The sequence below is a fragment of the Phyllostomus hastatus genome, unplaced genomic scaffold (assembly GCF_019186645.2).
Source record: "Phyllostomus hastatus isolate PE091 unplaced genomic scaffold, TTU_PhHast_1.1 phas_scaffold_78, whole genome shotgun sequence".
NCBI lineage: Eukaryota > Metazoa > Chordata > Mammalia > Chiroptera > Phyllostomidae > Phyllostomus > Phyllostomus hastatus.
In genome coordinates this window covers 59,340,613-59,355,520 of record NW_025334041.1, presented here as the reverse complement: position 1 = coordinate 59,355,520, position 14,908 = coordinate 59,340,613, and the positions used below count along the sequence as shown (strand labels likewise).

The following is a 14,908-nucleotide window of genomic DNA, read 5'->3' as shown; positions in this document are numbered from 1 at the left end:
AACAAGCTGGATTAAAAAGCCACAGCTTGTGGTTCCCTCTGCTGAGGCTGGGTGCATGTGGAAAGGACCAAGCTGCACACCAAATCTGGCTTTTACCAGAACTTGTCCCAGGGTCAGTCAGCAAAAGTCTCAAAACACAAACATATCTTCTTCTGCCTGCAGGTTACCTGTTAGGCTAAGTCACTGAAAGACCCTCCAGCTGTACTTTTCAGCAGATCTTAAGCTCCACAGGGTGGGGCAAGAGGAGATTCCTGAAGGTGGGATTATTGCTTCCGTCCAGGCTGATGCTGCATGGAGGGAGTGCTCTGTCTGAAAAAGATGGTTTCTGCAGTATAGAGGGATGATTGGACACAGGGATCCTAGCAGCTGACCCTACAGCTCTTTCCCTAGAGCCACGAACCTCAGACTCTCCTCACACAGTTCTAGTCCACTCTGCCCTACCACTGCTAGATCCCAGGGTAAGTGGCTACAAATAAAATTTTGTGTGTTGTCTTATGAAGAGGGTGATTGCATCCCTAGCAATCTCTCCCTAACAGACATAAGTGCCACTTCTTTTCACAGCTGGATGTTATGTAAGCACCTTTCCCTTTTCTGGTGCTCCAGGCTGGTAGCCTGGCTTGGGGTCTAGGCTCGCTTCTTCTCAATCAGAACCCCACCCTCCACAGTTGAGATATCCCTCCAAAATGTCAGCTGTTGCCCATGGTGCCCAGCTAGCCCTTTCTGCACTTACTACCAGTCTCAATGTGACTTCTTCTGCAAGTCTTTGGTTATAAGGCTTCTCTCCAGCTAGTCTTCAGTTGGTTATTCAGGATGATTTTTCTATAATTTGGTTGTAATTCCAATTTGGTCCTGGGAGGAAGTTCATGTAACTCCCATCCAATCCGCTGCCATCTTGGATCTAACAAAATTCTTAATATGGCCTTGGAGGGCCTGCACCACAGAGTGCCTGTTTCTCTCTCAAAATAGATGATAGTGCCTGATCCTTTGTTAATTAACTTAATATTTGATTTATACCCTAGTTTTATTAAGTTGAGAGCTTTAACCAGAAAGCATGTTATAATCAAAGTGGATATATATCCTTGGCATATAGCTAAGAAATGCTTTTTCTTTTATTGTGGATATAATTATTGACATTTAACTTTATGTATGTTTAAGGTATTGATTTCATACATTTGTAATTGCAATATGATCATCACTGTAGCATTAGCCAATACCTCTATTATATTACATAATTATAATTTTTATGTGTGTGTGGTGAGAACATTTCAAATCAAGTCTTTTAGCAACTTTGAAGTTTATAATACAGTGACATTGGCTATGATCACTATGCTATGCATTACATCTCTAGAACTTACTCAGCTTCCAATTGCCAAGTATGTACCCTTTCACCAGCATCATCTCATTTACCCAACTCCCAGCCCCTGGTAACTGCCATTCTACTCTCTGTGCAACTCCAGGATTTTTTGAATTTCACATATAAATGGGATCATACCATACTTGTCTTTTTCTGACTAATTTCACCTAGCATAATGCCCTCACAGTCTATGCATGTTGTCACAAATTGCAGAATTTCTTTGTTTCACATAGCTAATATTCCATTGTGTATATAAGAAATGCTGACACATATGTATGTTGACCCATATCATGTCTCCCTGAAATAATATTTAGGCTCATTAACCTGCCTGTGTATTAAAATGAAAGTCATATCTAAACTGATATGGGTGAAAAACATTGAGTATCCAAAAATCTCAGGCATTTAATCATGAAGAAAATACACAACAGATGTTGTTTCCTTAACTGATGCTGGGAAAAGCCAATATCTTCAAAATAATGAAAGGAAGAAATACTTCTGCATATTTTATATGTTTATAGGGACCTTAAAGAGTTTTTAAATGAATCTGTAAAATGCAACCTGGGATAGTACATCCCATCTGGTTATAGATTTTTCCCAGAACATTTCATTACCTTGATCTTCTAGCTCCTGAACTCCCCCTAAAAATGTCATTATAGAGTAACTAGATTTAATTGAAGACATTTTTCCAGACTTTCAACCCCAGGGTGCTTTGAATTGGCTGCTATTGTTCTTCCCTTCTTCCTGGAGGAGATAATTTGGAAAATGAATCTGACTGGATAAGAAGAGGAAGGTTCCTTTTAGTTCATTAAAGGACTAGTTTGGTGGTTTCCCTGAGACAAAGCAACCATAAGAAATTTCTGGAGTACAATGAACTATCTCACCCATTCAGTACATCTCTTTTGCCATTGGTGTACTGGAGAGGAAAAGGGAAGCTACCTGAGGCCCTTATGGCTCCATGGTTTATTGGAGATAGCATACTCCAAGAATAATAATATAGCATAGGTAAAACAGCACATCTAGACTGCTACAGTGCTATAGGAATGCTATTAAATGGGACTCTCACAAATTTAGAGTGGTAGTGAGACTCCCAACTGCATGGAAACAGAATGAGAAGGACATATTATAATACCTGGACAATCTTGATTCTCCCCCAGCCCAAGGATCAGGATCTCCTAGGGGACCAGGGTTCATAGTTGGAGGAGATCCTGGGGGATTCTGACACCGCTTTAAGATAATGCGGACATTGAGTCCATTTCCAGTAAGGGCTTAATGAGAGCTGGGATTTGGCTGCCAGGAATGCTCATGTTATTTGTAAAGTGACATCAATATTACAGTCTGAGAAACATATAGAAGTGGCTTCCCCATTTCATCTGGCATTATACCATTCAAACAGGAACCTGCAGGCATATCTTGCCTACTTTTTATTACTTTATTTAAAGTCTGTTTAATTCCATTGTTCAGTTTACTCCTTGGTGCTTTCATTTAAAGCACCAAGCTTGGTACTTTCATTTAAAGTAATTAAATTTCATTTAATTACTTACATGAATTAGGAATGGGAACCTACTTTCTAGCTCAGGTTAGGAAACCAACTGAGAATAAGATTTCAGTTTAAAAGAGCAACCCCTCTTCCCTCATTTTCCTCTCCCTTCAGCACACAGTAGCATGTACAAGATGCTTCTGTGACTAAATGAATTTATGCTCAGACCAAAGACCCACTTGTATGGACATTCAATAAATATTGATTGACAAAAAACATAGGGTAGCTAAATGAATAAGAAAACATGACCTATACATATACTGCACACAAGAGACCAACCTCAGAACAAAAGACCTATGCAGACTGAAAGTGAAGGATTGGAAAAAAAATACTCCAGGAAAATGGACAGGGAAAAAAGCTGGAGTAGAAATACTGCTATCAGACAAAATAGACTTCAACATGAAGGTGATAAAAAGAGACACAGAAGGACACTTCATAATAGTCAAGGGAAGAATCCATTAAAAAGACCTAAACATTGTAAACATGTGCACCCGACGTAAGAATATTCCAACATATAAAGAAAATCTTGAAGGACTTCAAGAAAGACATAGACAGCAACACACTTATAGTAGGGAATTACAAGAATAAATACATCTTGTAATCAAATAAAATATCAGCAAGAATATTCTGGGACTGAAAAACACCCTAGATCAAATGGACTTAACTGATTATATATAGAGAAAGAACTTTTCATCCCAAAGAAGAAATATATACATTCTTTTGAAATGCACATGGAACATTTTCAAGGATAGACCACACCATAGGACATAAAACCAGCCTCAATAAATTTAAGAACACTGAAATCATATCAAGCATCTTCTCAGACTACAAGGGCCTGAAACTAGAAACCAACCCCAAGTAAAAAACTCAAAAACACTCATATAAGGAAGATTGAATAGTATGCTATTAAATGATGAATGGGTTAAGAATGACATCAAGGAAAAAATAAAAGTTTCTGTAAACAAACAAAAGTGAACTCACAACAGCCCAAAATTTATGGGACATAGCAAAGGCAGTCCAGAGAGGGAAGTTCATAGCAACAACAGGCCTACCTAAAAAAGATTTCAAATCTTTTTCAAATAACATTTCAAATAAACAACCTAACTCTATATCTACAAGAACTTCAGGAACAACAGCAGATAAAGTCCAGAGTAAGTAGAAGGAAGGCAATAGCCTTTTTAGATCAAAGCAGAATTAAAAGACATAGAGACTAAAAGAATAATTCCAAGGATCAATAAATACAGGAGCATAATACATAAATACATAAATACATAAATACAATATCTTATCTTTGATAAGATAAACAAAATTGAAAAGCCTTTAAGCAGACTCATCAAAAACAAACAAAAAAAAAACAAAACAAAAAAAAACAAAAAGAGAGAGAGAACCCAAATAAACAAAATCAGAAATGAAATAGGAGAAATTGTAAGTGATACAACAGAAACACAAAGGATTGTAACAAATTACTACGAACAACCATCTGCACAGATATTTGAAAACCATGGTGAAATGGAGAAATTTCTAGAAAAATATAATCTTCCAAAACTGAATGAAGAAGCAGAAAACCTGAACAGACCAATAACAGCTAGTGAAATTAGGGCAGTGATCAAAAAAATTCCAGCACACAAAAGCCCTGGATTAGACAGTTTCACAGAAGAATTTAACAAAACACTTAAGGAAGAATTAACCCTTACTCTTCTCCAACTATTCCAAAAAAAATCCAGGAGGAAGGAAGACTCCCAAAGTATTTTCATGAAGCTAGCATCATCCTAATCTCAAAACCAAATAAAGACACAATGTAGGAAGAATACTACACAGCAACATTGTTGATGAACATAGATGCTAAAATCCTCAACAAAATATTGGCAAACTGCATCATGATCAAGTGGGATTCATCCCAGGGATGCAAGGATGGTACAATATTCACAAATCAACAAATGTAATACATCACATAAACAAAAGGAAAGACAACAATCACATGATCCTATCAATAGATGTAGAAAAAGCATTTGATAAGGTACATCATCTATTTATGATAAAAACACTCAGCAATGTGAGAGTAGAGGAAACATACTCCAATATAATAAAGGCCATATACAGAAACCTACAGCCAACATCATGCTCAATGGGCAAAAACTAAAAGCTTTCCCACTAAAATCAGCAGTAAGACAAGCATGTTCACTTTCACCACTTCTGTTCAACATAGTATTGGAAGTCCTAGCCACAGTGATAAGACAAGAAGTAAAAGGTATTCAAATTGGAAAGGAGGAAGCAAAACTATCATTGTTGCCCATCACATGATAGTATACATAGAAAATCCTATATACTCCATCAAAAACTATTCGACATAATAAGTGAATTTGGCAAAACATCAGGATACAAAGTTAATATTGATAAATTAAAGGTATTTTTGTACACCAACAATGAAATATCAGAAACAGAAATCAGAAAAAAAAATCGCATTTGATACAGCAACAAGAAAAATAAAGTACATAGGAAGAAACCTAACCAAGGAAGTAAAAGACCTGTACTCAGAAAACTACACAATACTGAAGAAAGGAATGAAGGAACATACAAATTGAAGCATATACCGTGTTTATGGATTGGAAGAATCAACATCATCAAAATGTCCATACTACCCAAAGCAATTTATAGATTCAACACAATCACTATAGAAATGCTAATGACATATTTCACAGATATAGAGCAAACATTTCAAAAATTTATATGGAAGCATAAATGACCCTGAATACCTCTATAAATAACCCCATTGCAATTTTGAGAAAGAAGAACAAAGTTGGAGGGATCATAATACCTCATATCAAACTATATTGCAAGGCAACAGTAATCAGAACAGTTTGGTACTGGCATAAGAACAGACACATAGATTAATTGAACAGAATACCCTGTTCAATACCCTGAACAGAGAACCCTGAAATATATCCAAGTCTCTATGGTCAATTAATCTTTGATAAAGGGGCAGAAGCATAAATTGGAGTAAAAGTAGCCTCTTCAACAAATAGTGTCGGGAGATCTGGACAGCTACATGCAAAAAAAGTGAAACTTGATCACCAGCCTTCATCATACACAAAACTAAAGTCAAGGTGGATAAAAGACTTAAATACAGGTCATGAAACCATAAGAGTCCTAGAGGGGAACATAAGCAGGAAAATCTCAGATATTCCAGGTAGCAATATTTTCACCAATATGTTCCTAGAGCAAGGCACAAAAAGGAAAGAATAAACAAATGGGACTTCATCAAAATAAAAAGCTTCTGCATAGCTGAAGAAAACAGCAGTAAAATGAAAAGGTAACCAATCTTATTGAAAATATATATTTGCAAACATACATCGGACAAGTGTTTGATCTACAAAGTATATAAAGAACTCACATGACTCCACTGCAGGAAGACAAACAACCTAATTAAAAACTGGGCAAAGGACATAAACACACACTTCTCCAAGGACAGACAGAAGGCCAGAGATCTATGAAAGGATGCTCAGAATCACTAGCCATCAGACACATACAAATAAAACCACAATGAGATACCACTTCACTCTGGTCACAGTGACAATCATTAATAGTTCAACAAACAATAAGTGTGAGAATGGTTGTGTAGGATAGGGAATCCTACTGCACTGTTGGTGGGAATGCATTGTGGTGCAGCCACTGTGTAAAACAGTATGGAATTTCATCAAAATTCTAAATATGGAATTGCCTTTTTGATACAGCACTTCCACTGCTGTGATTATACCCTAAAAATCCTGAACACCAGTTCAAAAGAACCTATGCACCACAGTGTTCATAGCAGCATAATTTACAATATCCAAGTGCTAGAAACAACCTAAGTGCCCATCAGTAAATGAGTTGATCAAAAAACTATGATACAATTATACAGTGGAATATTATGCAGTACAAAGAAAGAAGGAGCTCCTACCCTTCTTGACAGCATGGGTGGATCTTGACAGCATTATGCTAAGTGAAGTAAGTCAGGCAGTGAAAGAAAAATACCATATGATCTCACTTATAAGTGGAACCTAATTAACAAAATAAACAAGCAAGCAAAATATAACCAGACATTTAAGTAGATAACAAACTGACAGTAACAAGAGGGGTGGTGTGGGAGATAATGGGGGAAAGAAAAGGAAGGGTTCTCAAGGAGTATGTATAAAAGATCCATGGACAAAGACGACTGGGGTGGATAGGATTGAATGGGATTTGGGGAGGGCCTGGGGCTGGGGAGAGTGGTGGGGAGAAAATGGGGACAACTGTAGTTGAACAACAATAAAAAAGACTTAAAGACTCCCCCCTGCTTATTCATTACCAGTAATTTGAAGTGAAACAGCAAGATCTAAAACATTATCATGTATGCTAAGGGTCCCTAATTGTTAAAGATGACACATCTCCATAAGAGAGAAATGAGTAGAATTCCACACTGCAGCTGTGAAGACCACCACCTTAGCATCTTCACTTCCCACCTGTCTGCCCATCCACCTGTCCATCATTTCCACGTTGTCCCACTCAACCTGACCTGTCCTTCAAAATGAAGGCACTAACCTCCTAAAAGTTCCTTTTTTTTTTTACCTCTCTCTTCTGATTTTAAGGCTGTGTTCAATTTTCTAGTCCTAGTAATTACCAATTTGTCCCCCAGGGTGCATTTCCTTTTCTGTTTGACTTTCTTCTCACTCATGAGGAGTGCCATGGACTCAGCCCCTGAGACCTCTGCATCCTAGGCCCCTTCCTCTTAGGAGTCCATGTGATCCCCCTGGTCTGCCAGGACAGGAGTGTTGTCAATTAAATGAAGTTAGTCAGTCTCCCTCACCTGGATATCTCAGCAACTAAGAGAAGCAGTATTCCCACAACCTTGAGTGGGCCTGCATGTGCAGAAACACTCTTTGTTATACAATATCTTCGCACCCTGCTGGCTTTGTGGCATTTAGTATGTGGCATTTGGGACTCCCTGCCAGCACGACACACAGTGCAACACATGGTTACAGTGTGTGTGGCTCTCCCCACCTTTGAATAAAGCCATGTCAGACATCCCAGTAGCTCCATGAATTTTCTTCTGTCTGCTCAAATCTCAAGTGAACCTGTCTGACCTTGATAGGTGGCAAGACAGGGGTGTTTGCATACTTTCCCCTTGCTCATCCTGGTACTCTCACCACTTCCTTTCTGCCGTTTTCTTCTGAGCTCTCCACAGATCAGGCACAGGTGAGGCTAACCAGGCTGCAGGCAATTTGATTCACAAAGCAACAAAGCTTTCCCTGTGAAATAAAATGAGACTCTGTATTTGGCAGTATGTATTTACAGCCTGGAAGAGCCCTGGCACCCACTCCCATCTTCCATTTTACAGGGTAGGAAACAGAGGAGCTGAGAACTGGAAGACAAAAAAAATGCATAGTCCATTTATTTAGTTGTCCAGTGTTTAGTTTCTATAACCATCCACTCTGTCCAGTGCATGGTCTCTGCAGACAGCTCTAACCCTGACTCAGCCCCGACTCCCTCTATCTACAACTCTCCTTACCTCTCAAATGAATGAAGCATTTGTGTCCCAGGCAGATTTCCTTTTTTAGTACATGGTTTGTGGTACATCTTTAAATAATAAAACAGTAGGATTTTGGAAAGGACAACTGAATATGCCATGCAAGATGTCATTAGATAATGTATATGTCGCACTTTACACTAGAGAGATGGCTCCTGGATTCATATAGTGGAGGATAAGGAAGAAAGCAGAGCACATCTGAGGGTTCCTTTGGCCTACGCATGCATATACAGGGATCTGTGTCCTATTTGTGACATATGCCATCAGACTGAGACAGGGGAAGCCAGAGCTGAGCAGCACAGTCCCAGCACTGGCTCTCAGCCATGTCGGTGGGAAGAGGGAGCCTGAATGGAACTTGGAAGTGGCTTCAGGATAGCACCTACTCAGAGGCTAGTGCTTCAGTGAGAGCCTGGGACAGGTGACGAGCTGCCAGGGCACCCTTTCCTCATCCCAGAAGATCACAAGAAAATGGGGATGAGACAAAAGGGCCCCCAGAGTGACCATGTGTCCCCACAACTCCAACTTGGCTGCTAGCTCTGGACCTGGGCACATGACTGAAGTTTGGTTCTGGAACCCTCTTGTGGGCCACAATGTAACTAAGCCATGCTCAGGGAGCAGCCTAAGACCAGGAGGGCTACCAGGATTGTTTGTAAAATGCAGATTCCTGGGATCCAGCAGTCTCTGAAAGTGGGGCACTTGGAATCTGCCATTTCAAGGAACAACCCAGGAATTCTTAAAGCATACCTAAGTGTGGGAACTTAAGAGGAAAGAGTTCTAATGAGTGTGTAGGATTTGAATCCTAAGCCCACCAATAAGCCTTATGAGTATCAGGACCATGTCCTCATTGCTATCTCCCAGCCCCAGTAATTAGCACAGAGCCTTGAACATAATGAGGCTAAATATTTATTGGTTGAATATATGGGATATTTGAGTTGGACCTTGAGAGATGGTATATTAGTTTCCCGTTGCTGCTGTGACAAATTGCCACAGCCTTTGTGGCTCAGAACAGCACAGATTTATTCTCATATAGTTATGGAAGTCAGAAGTCTGAAATGAGTCTTATAAGACTACATTCAAGATGTTGGCAGGGCTGATTCCTTCTGGAGATTCTGAGAGGAACATCCATTTTCTTGCTTTTTTCAGCTTCTTGAGGCCACTTGGATTTTTGTATTCCTTTATACATGACTTCTTCCTTGCATCATTCTAACCTGTTTTTTCCATTGTCCTTTACTCTACTACTCTCGTCTTCTGGGTCTCCCTCTATAAGGACCCTTGTAATTACATTGGGCCCACTGGATAATCTACAATAATCTTCCCATCTCAAAATCTTTAATTTAATCACATCTTTTAAGTTCCTTTTGCAACATAAGGTAATGTCACACACTCTATACATGTCCTAATTCTGGGGATTAGGGTATGCTCATCTTTGCAGGGAGGGGGGCAGTATTCAACCAACCACAGATACATGTACCAGTTTAAATGCATTCGTAAGTATAGAAAGAAACTGGGTAATTTATTCTAAAATATTCTGAGGCTCTCTTTGGCATTTTGAGATAGTCATGATTGTATTGATTTCAAACATAGACACTTTTGAAATATATTTATAAGGATGGAGTAGAGGATGGTGGACATGACAGTACTCCATTCTGTATACTTTGTAATAGAGTATCAAGATCAATTCTGTATACCACAGTTTAACATGGATATTGACAAACTAGGAAGTCTAAAGGCAGCCAGACTGCAGGGGATGGGGCAGGAAAGAAGACTTGAGAACATGAATGCTTTTTTGCAGATACCTGAAATGCTAACCCAAAGAAGGAAAACTATTTGTTTTGGGTTATCCTGGAGACCAGAAGTAAAACTGGTGGGTGGGAGCTACAGAGGTCTCACATTTTCCTCTCTGCTGCTGCCCTCTTTTTCTCACCTTTGGCAACATGTGGATGGTCTATCCTACAACCTAGCTTCTCCAGCCAAGTGTTCACCACCCACTCCCATGACCACACCCCAGATTCAGTGGCAAATGCACCACATCTAAATCTCCATTCTGAGCATCCTACACTACAGTCTCTTGCCTGAGTAGCCATTCTGCAACATGCTTGGACCACACGAAGCAGCCAATCCTTTGTCCCCATCACCATCTCACCCATCAGTGTCTCCTGGTTCCCCTTTCTTTTTTCCCAGGTTAAACTCCAGGGTCTATCTTTATAATCAATTCCAAGACCATCTGCACTTCTTCTGCCCCTCTCCCTCTGGAGCTCCTGCCTAACTTCATCTATCCCACTAAACCCTGTTTCCTCCCTTCCTGTTCTTGCACACAGAAGGCTCAGCATTGTAATGACAACCCATGTGGCCGGGCTGACACTTCTACTTGAAATTCATGACAAAATCCTTCCATGCATTGTCAACACTGCTATAAAGTCCATTATTTTTCCAGTAAGATCTCTTTCTGGGCCTCAGTTTCATGCTTTCTCCCTCTTATTTCACACCAGACTTATTCATCTCCTTCCATTCTCTCAATTGCATATGATATCCACATTTTTTTCAACAAAGTGTGAAACTATATGGAGGGAACTTTCTCCTCTCCTTCCACTATATCTGTAAATGTACCCATATCTGCACCAGTGGGTTTCAAATGGGTGGGATCTGGGACCCCTCCCTCTGGGGATATTATACAATGTCTGGAGGCACTTTTGGTTCTTAAAATTTGAGGGCAGGTCATACTATTGCAAGCTCAGGGGTAAAGCCTAGGAAAGTTGCTAAATATTCCACAATGTACAGAGCAAGCCCCTACCATAGTTATCCAGCCATAGGTTTCTATAGTGCCAAGGTTAGGTAGGAAACACTGATATGCACAGATTATCCTTAATTTTCTACCTTCCTGGATATATCTAAGAGATTGACAAAGATCAGCAGCATGTTTCAGGAGGTTCTATTACATTTGGTGGACATGTAGGTGGGGGTATGGGTAGTTCATTGTGCAAGATAGTCCCACGAATTACAGGACATTTAGAATTCTTGGCTTGTGCCCACTAAATTCAAATTGAGCCCCAACCCAGTTGCTGTGACACTAAAAATACTCCACAGATTTCCAGTTGCCTTTTAAAGGCAAGAAGTCTCTCCCAGTTGAGAAGAGCCTTGGCGCTGGGGAGGAGGACTTGGCCTTGCCTTGATAATCAGGCTCATTAAAGTACTTTCCTAAACAAAAGAGAAGCTCTTCCTGAGATGAATTTGCTATCCTCCACTACCATCACCACCCCTTGACCCCAATGACACCCCGGTGCTCAAACTCGAACCCAGTTGCCTATTGTTTCTTTCATAGTGATGTTTCTCTTGCTTCATCAGGAGTCAAGTTACGTCATTGAGCTAGAGTCAGAGGTCAGGGAATGGCAGATGGTGTTTCAGACTGGGAGGTGTGTGCAAAATGCTGGTCAAAAAGGATACAGAAAGACATGGGGAAGGTTCAGGTAGATGGAGAAGGAGTCACCTTTGTGACAGTGCTGTTCAAATCCCCAGCCTGGGACTAATCCAGAAAGAGCAAGGCCACCAATGAATTTCAAACTTTGCACCAGTAAATTCTTTTTCATTAAATTGCTCTATAATCCATGTAATATGAAACATTTTTATCTAAAGAACAGATAACATTTTTAAATAATTTATTCTCCCCATTTTATTACTTCAAATAAATAGGTGATGATAGAAAGATGATGATAGATAGATAGATAGATGATAGATAGATGATAGATATATACAAATCAGAGCTTCTGATCAGCACAATAGCATGATATAATAATGCTTACCTCACTAATTCCAAAATAATTCAGTTCCAACCAAAAGCAAAGAAACGTAATGTTTTTATATGGTAACAAGAACTGTAAAGGATCTAAGGTTTTATCCTATTTGCGAAAAAATTAGTCTTGTTAGTCTTAACCAACAAGTTAGCCTGTCACGCTCCTTGGATGCTAGCAGAAGACACAAGACTCCTGGGTCAAAGACAAAGGATTTTACTATTCACTGCAATAGCAGTAGCCAGAGCAACCAGCATTTGATGGCAGGGAGGTCCCCCAAGTAACAATTCCCATAGGTTTATTCAAAGAGAGCCAAGTGACATCTGTACACATAGTGAGCTGCATTACAGGAGAGGAGTCCTGAGACTACAGAACCAAAAGCTTGTATAATGGAAAGCAAGTTTGCCTTCCCTTTACCCTAGACGGAATCTTCAGCCAACTGGACAGTGTACAAGCCTGCTCTCTGCTCCACAGGGGACACTTTATCTTCCAAGGCGGTTTGCTCTATAAATATCTTTGTGAAAAGATGGTCCAGAACAAATGTACCTAGTTATAAGATGTTCAGAAACATGAGAGACCCATGAAGAACTGCTCTCAATAGATAGTGCAGTCTTATCTCAAGGAAAGGTATAAATGTGTGAATATTTTTAAAATATAGGTTGCTTTTGCTTTGTGTGATAGTGCACTAAACCTATGCATATGGGAACTGTGTCCTTGATTTACAGTGTCCCATCGTGACTTCACTAGCTGTACTAAGGATAGTTTGTGATTGCTATTAAAACCTCCAGGACTTCTGGCCAAGATGAAAGTGTAGGTTAATAGATACACTGTGCTTCCTCACACAACAAAAGAAGGACAACAAATTTAAAAACAAAAAACAACCAGAACTGACAGAAAATGGAAATGTATGGAAGTCTGACAACCACGGAGTGAAAGAAAAAACATTCACCCAGACTGGTAGAGTGAGTGGAGATAGGAATCCAGGCAGAGACTACTCATGGCAAGGCAGCAGCTGGCAGAGCCAGTGTTCCCACATTTGTATGTGGATAAATGAGGAGGAACAACTGGGGAGTGAGACAGACCATGCAACTGAGGGTTCCAGCATGGGGAAATAAAGTCTCAAAACTTCTGAGTGAAAAAACCTGTGGAGGTTGTGGCAGTGGGAGAAACTCCCAGCCTCACAAGAGAGTTCATTGGAGAGATCCTCATGGTCCTAAACCATACACAAGCCCATCCACCTGGGAGTCAGCACCAGAAGAGGACAATTTGCTTGTGGGTAGTGGAGGAAGTGACTGAAACCCTCTGAAATCTGAACAGGCAGCACTGTCCCCTCTCCAACCCCTCCCCCACATAGGTGCCAAAGCACAGCGTGGATTGCCCAGGCCTGGAAAATACCTAAGGCTCTGTAACAGTCACTTCAAGACAAAAAAAAATATGGCCCAAATAAAAAAACAGATCAAAGCTCCAGAAAAAATTACAACTAAACAATGAAGCCAACCAATCAGATTTATTTCATGGCCTCCTATTTCTTTCAATATTTCATACAAAGATGCATAAAGCCTTTCTTTCTGCCACCTGACACAGTAACTGACCACTTCCTTTATTCAGGGGCCTTATGTGTGCCTAGCTGTTTGCTCCCCATGGAGCCTTGTGGTTTCAACACCATCTCTGTCACCCCACATGACAGGTGAGGAGACCTGGACTTGAGAGGGCAAACTGACCACAAGGCCTCACAGCTCCTCACCAGTCAAACTGGGATTCAAACCAAGGAGTCTGGCTCCAGAGTCAAGCTGTTTGCCACCCCATGGAATGTTTCCTGCCTTCCTGAGGCTGCCCCAGGCCTCATCTCTGACCTCCTGGCTTCTGCCCTTGGCTATTTTGAGCAGGTCTCAGCCCAATGAGGTCCAAAGTCTGTAGGCCTGTGTAATCTAGCCAAGGACACCAGAGTATCGACCTGTGCTCTCTGAGGGTTGCAGTCTCTGGTAAAAACAGCTTCATCACACCCTCTACTTATTTTCACAGACAACTGGTTATGAGGAAGTAGCCTCACCAGTATGAATGATTCTTTATGAAGATGAGGATAGAACACATCTGGCTTCATAAATGGTATAGAGGAGTATCAGGAATTCCAAGGGAGGAATATTTCAAAGCATTTCGAAGAAAGGCCTGATGGTGTGAGAAGCAAGTTCTTGGTGTTTGCATAAAATAAAATCTTATAAGTTATGCTGCCAGACTGCTAATATCTCTTTGTATAATATTCATAGTAGCCCCATAATCCTCCCATTAGAATGGGAGGGAGTGACCAGGGAAACCTGTGCTAAGACTGGAGAGTAAAGTAGTCATTTGAAAACCCCTAATTCACATAGGTATTCCACATGCATTGTCTTTGTTTATGTTGTAGTCAATCCAACTCACCTATTTGGGAATCATTGTTGGCTGTCAAAATGTCATGTTGAGACAGTTGCTGTTGCATTCATTAAGACAAAAAAAAAAAAGCCTGTTTGTACCATGTGATTGCTTTGTATTGTGAGAATATTTTTGTTGCTTGCTATGCCAAAAACAGTATGTTGATTCTAAGCTCACAGCAACCACAAAGAAACTAAATATGCATCTCACAACCACAGTCTCATGTTTAGGGTGAGTATGCAGGACTTTTTTTCTATGGATTACTCATCATGCAGCTGGATTGC

General features: G+C 40.1%; 1 protein-coding gene across 1 annotated transcript in view; it reads left to right on the top strand.

The window, feature by feature from the left end:
- CREG2 (cellular repressor of E1A stimulated genes 2) overlaps positions 1-14,388 on the top strand; it is a 32,482-nt gene extending 18,094 nt beyond the window's left edge. The window contains 2 exon segments of the mRNA XM_045827265.1: positions 11,776-11,843; positions 14,241-14,388. Of these exon segments, the coding sequence (XP_045683221.1) occupies positions 11,776-11,843; positions 14,241-14,388 (216 nt within the window).
- Positions 14,389-14,908: the final 520 nt, after the last annotated feature.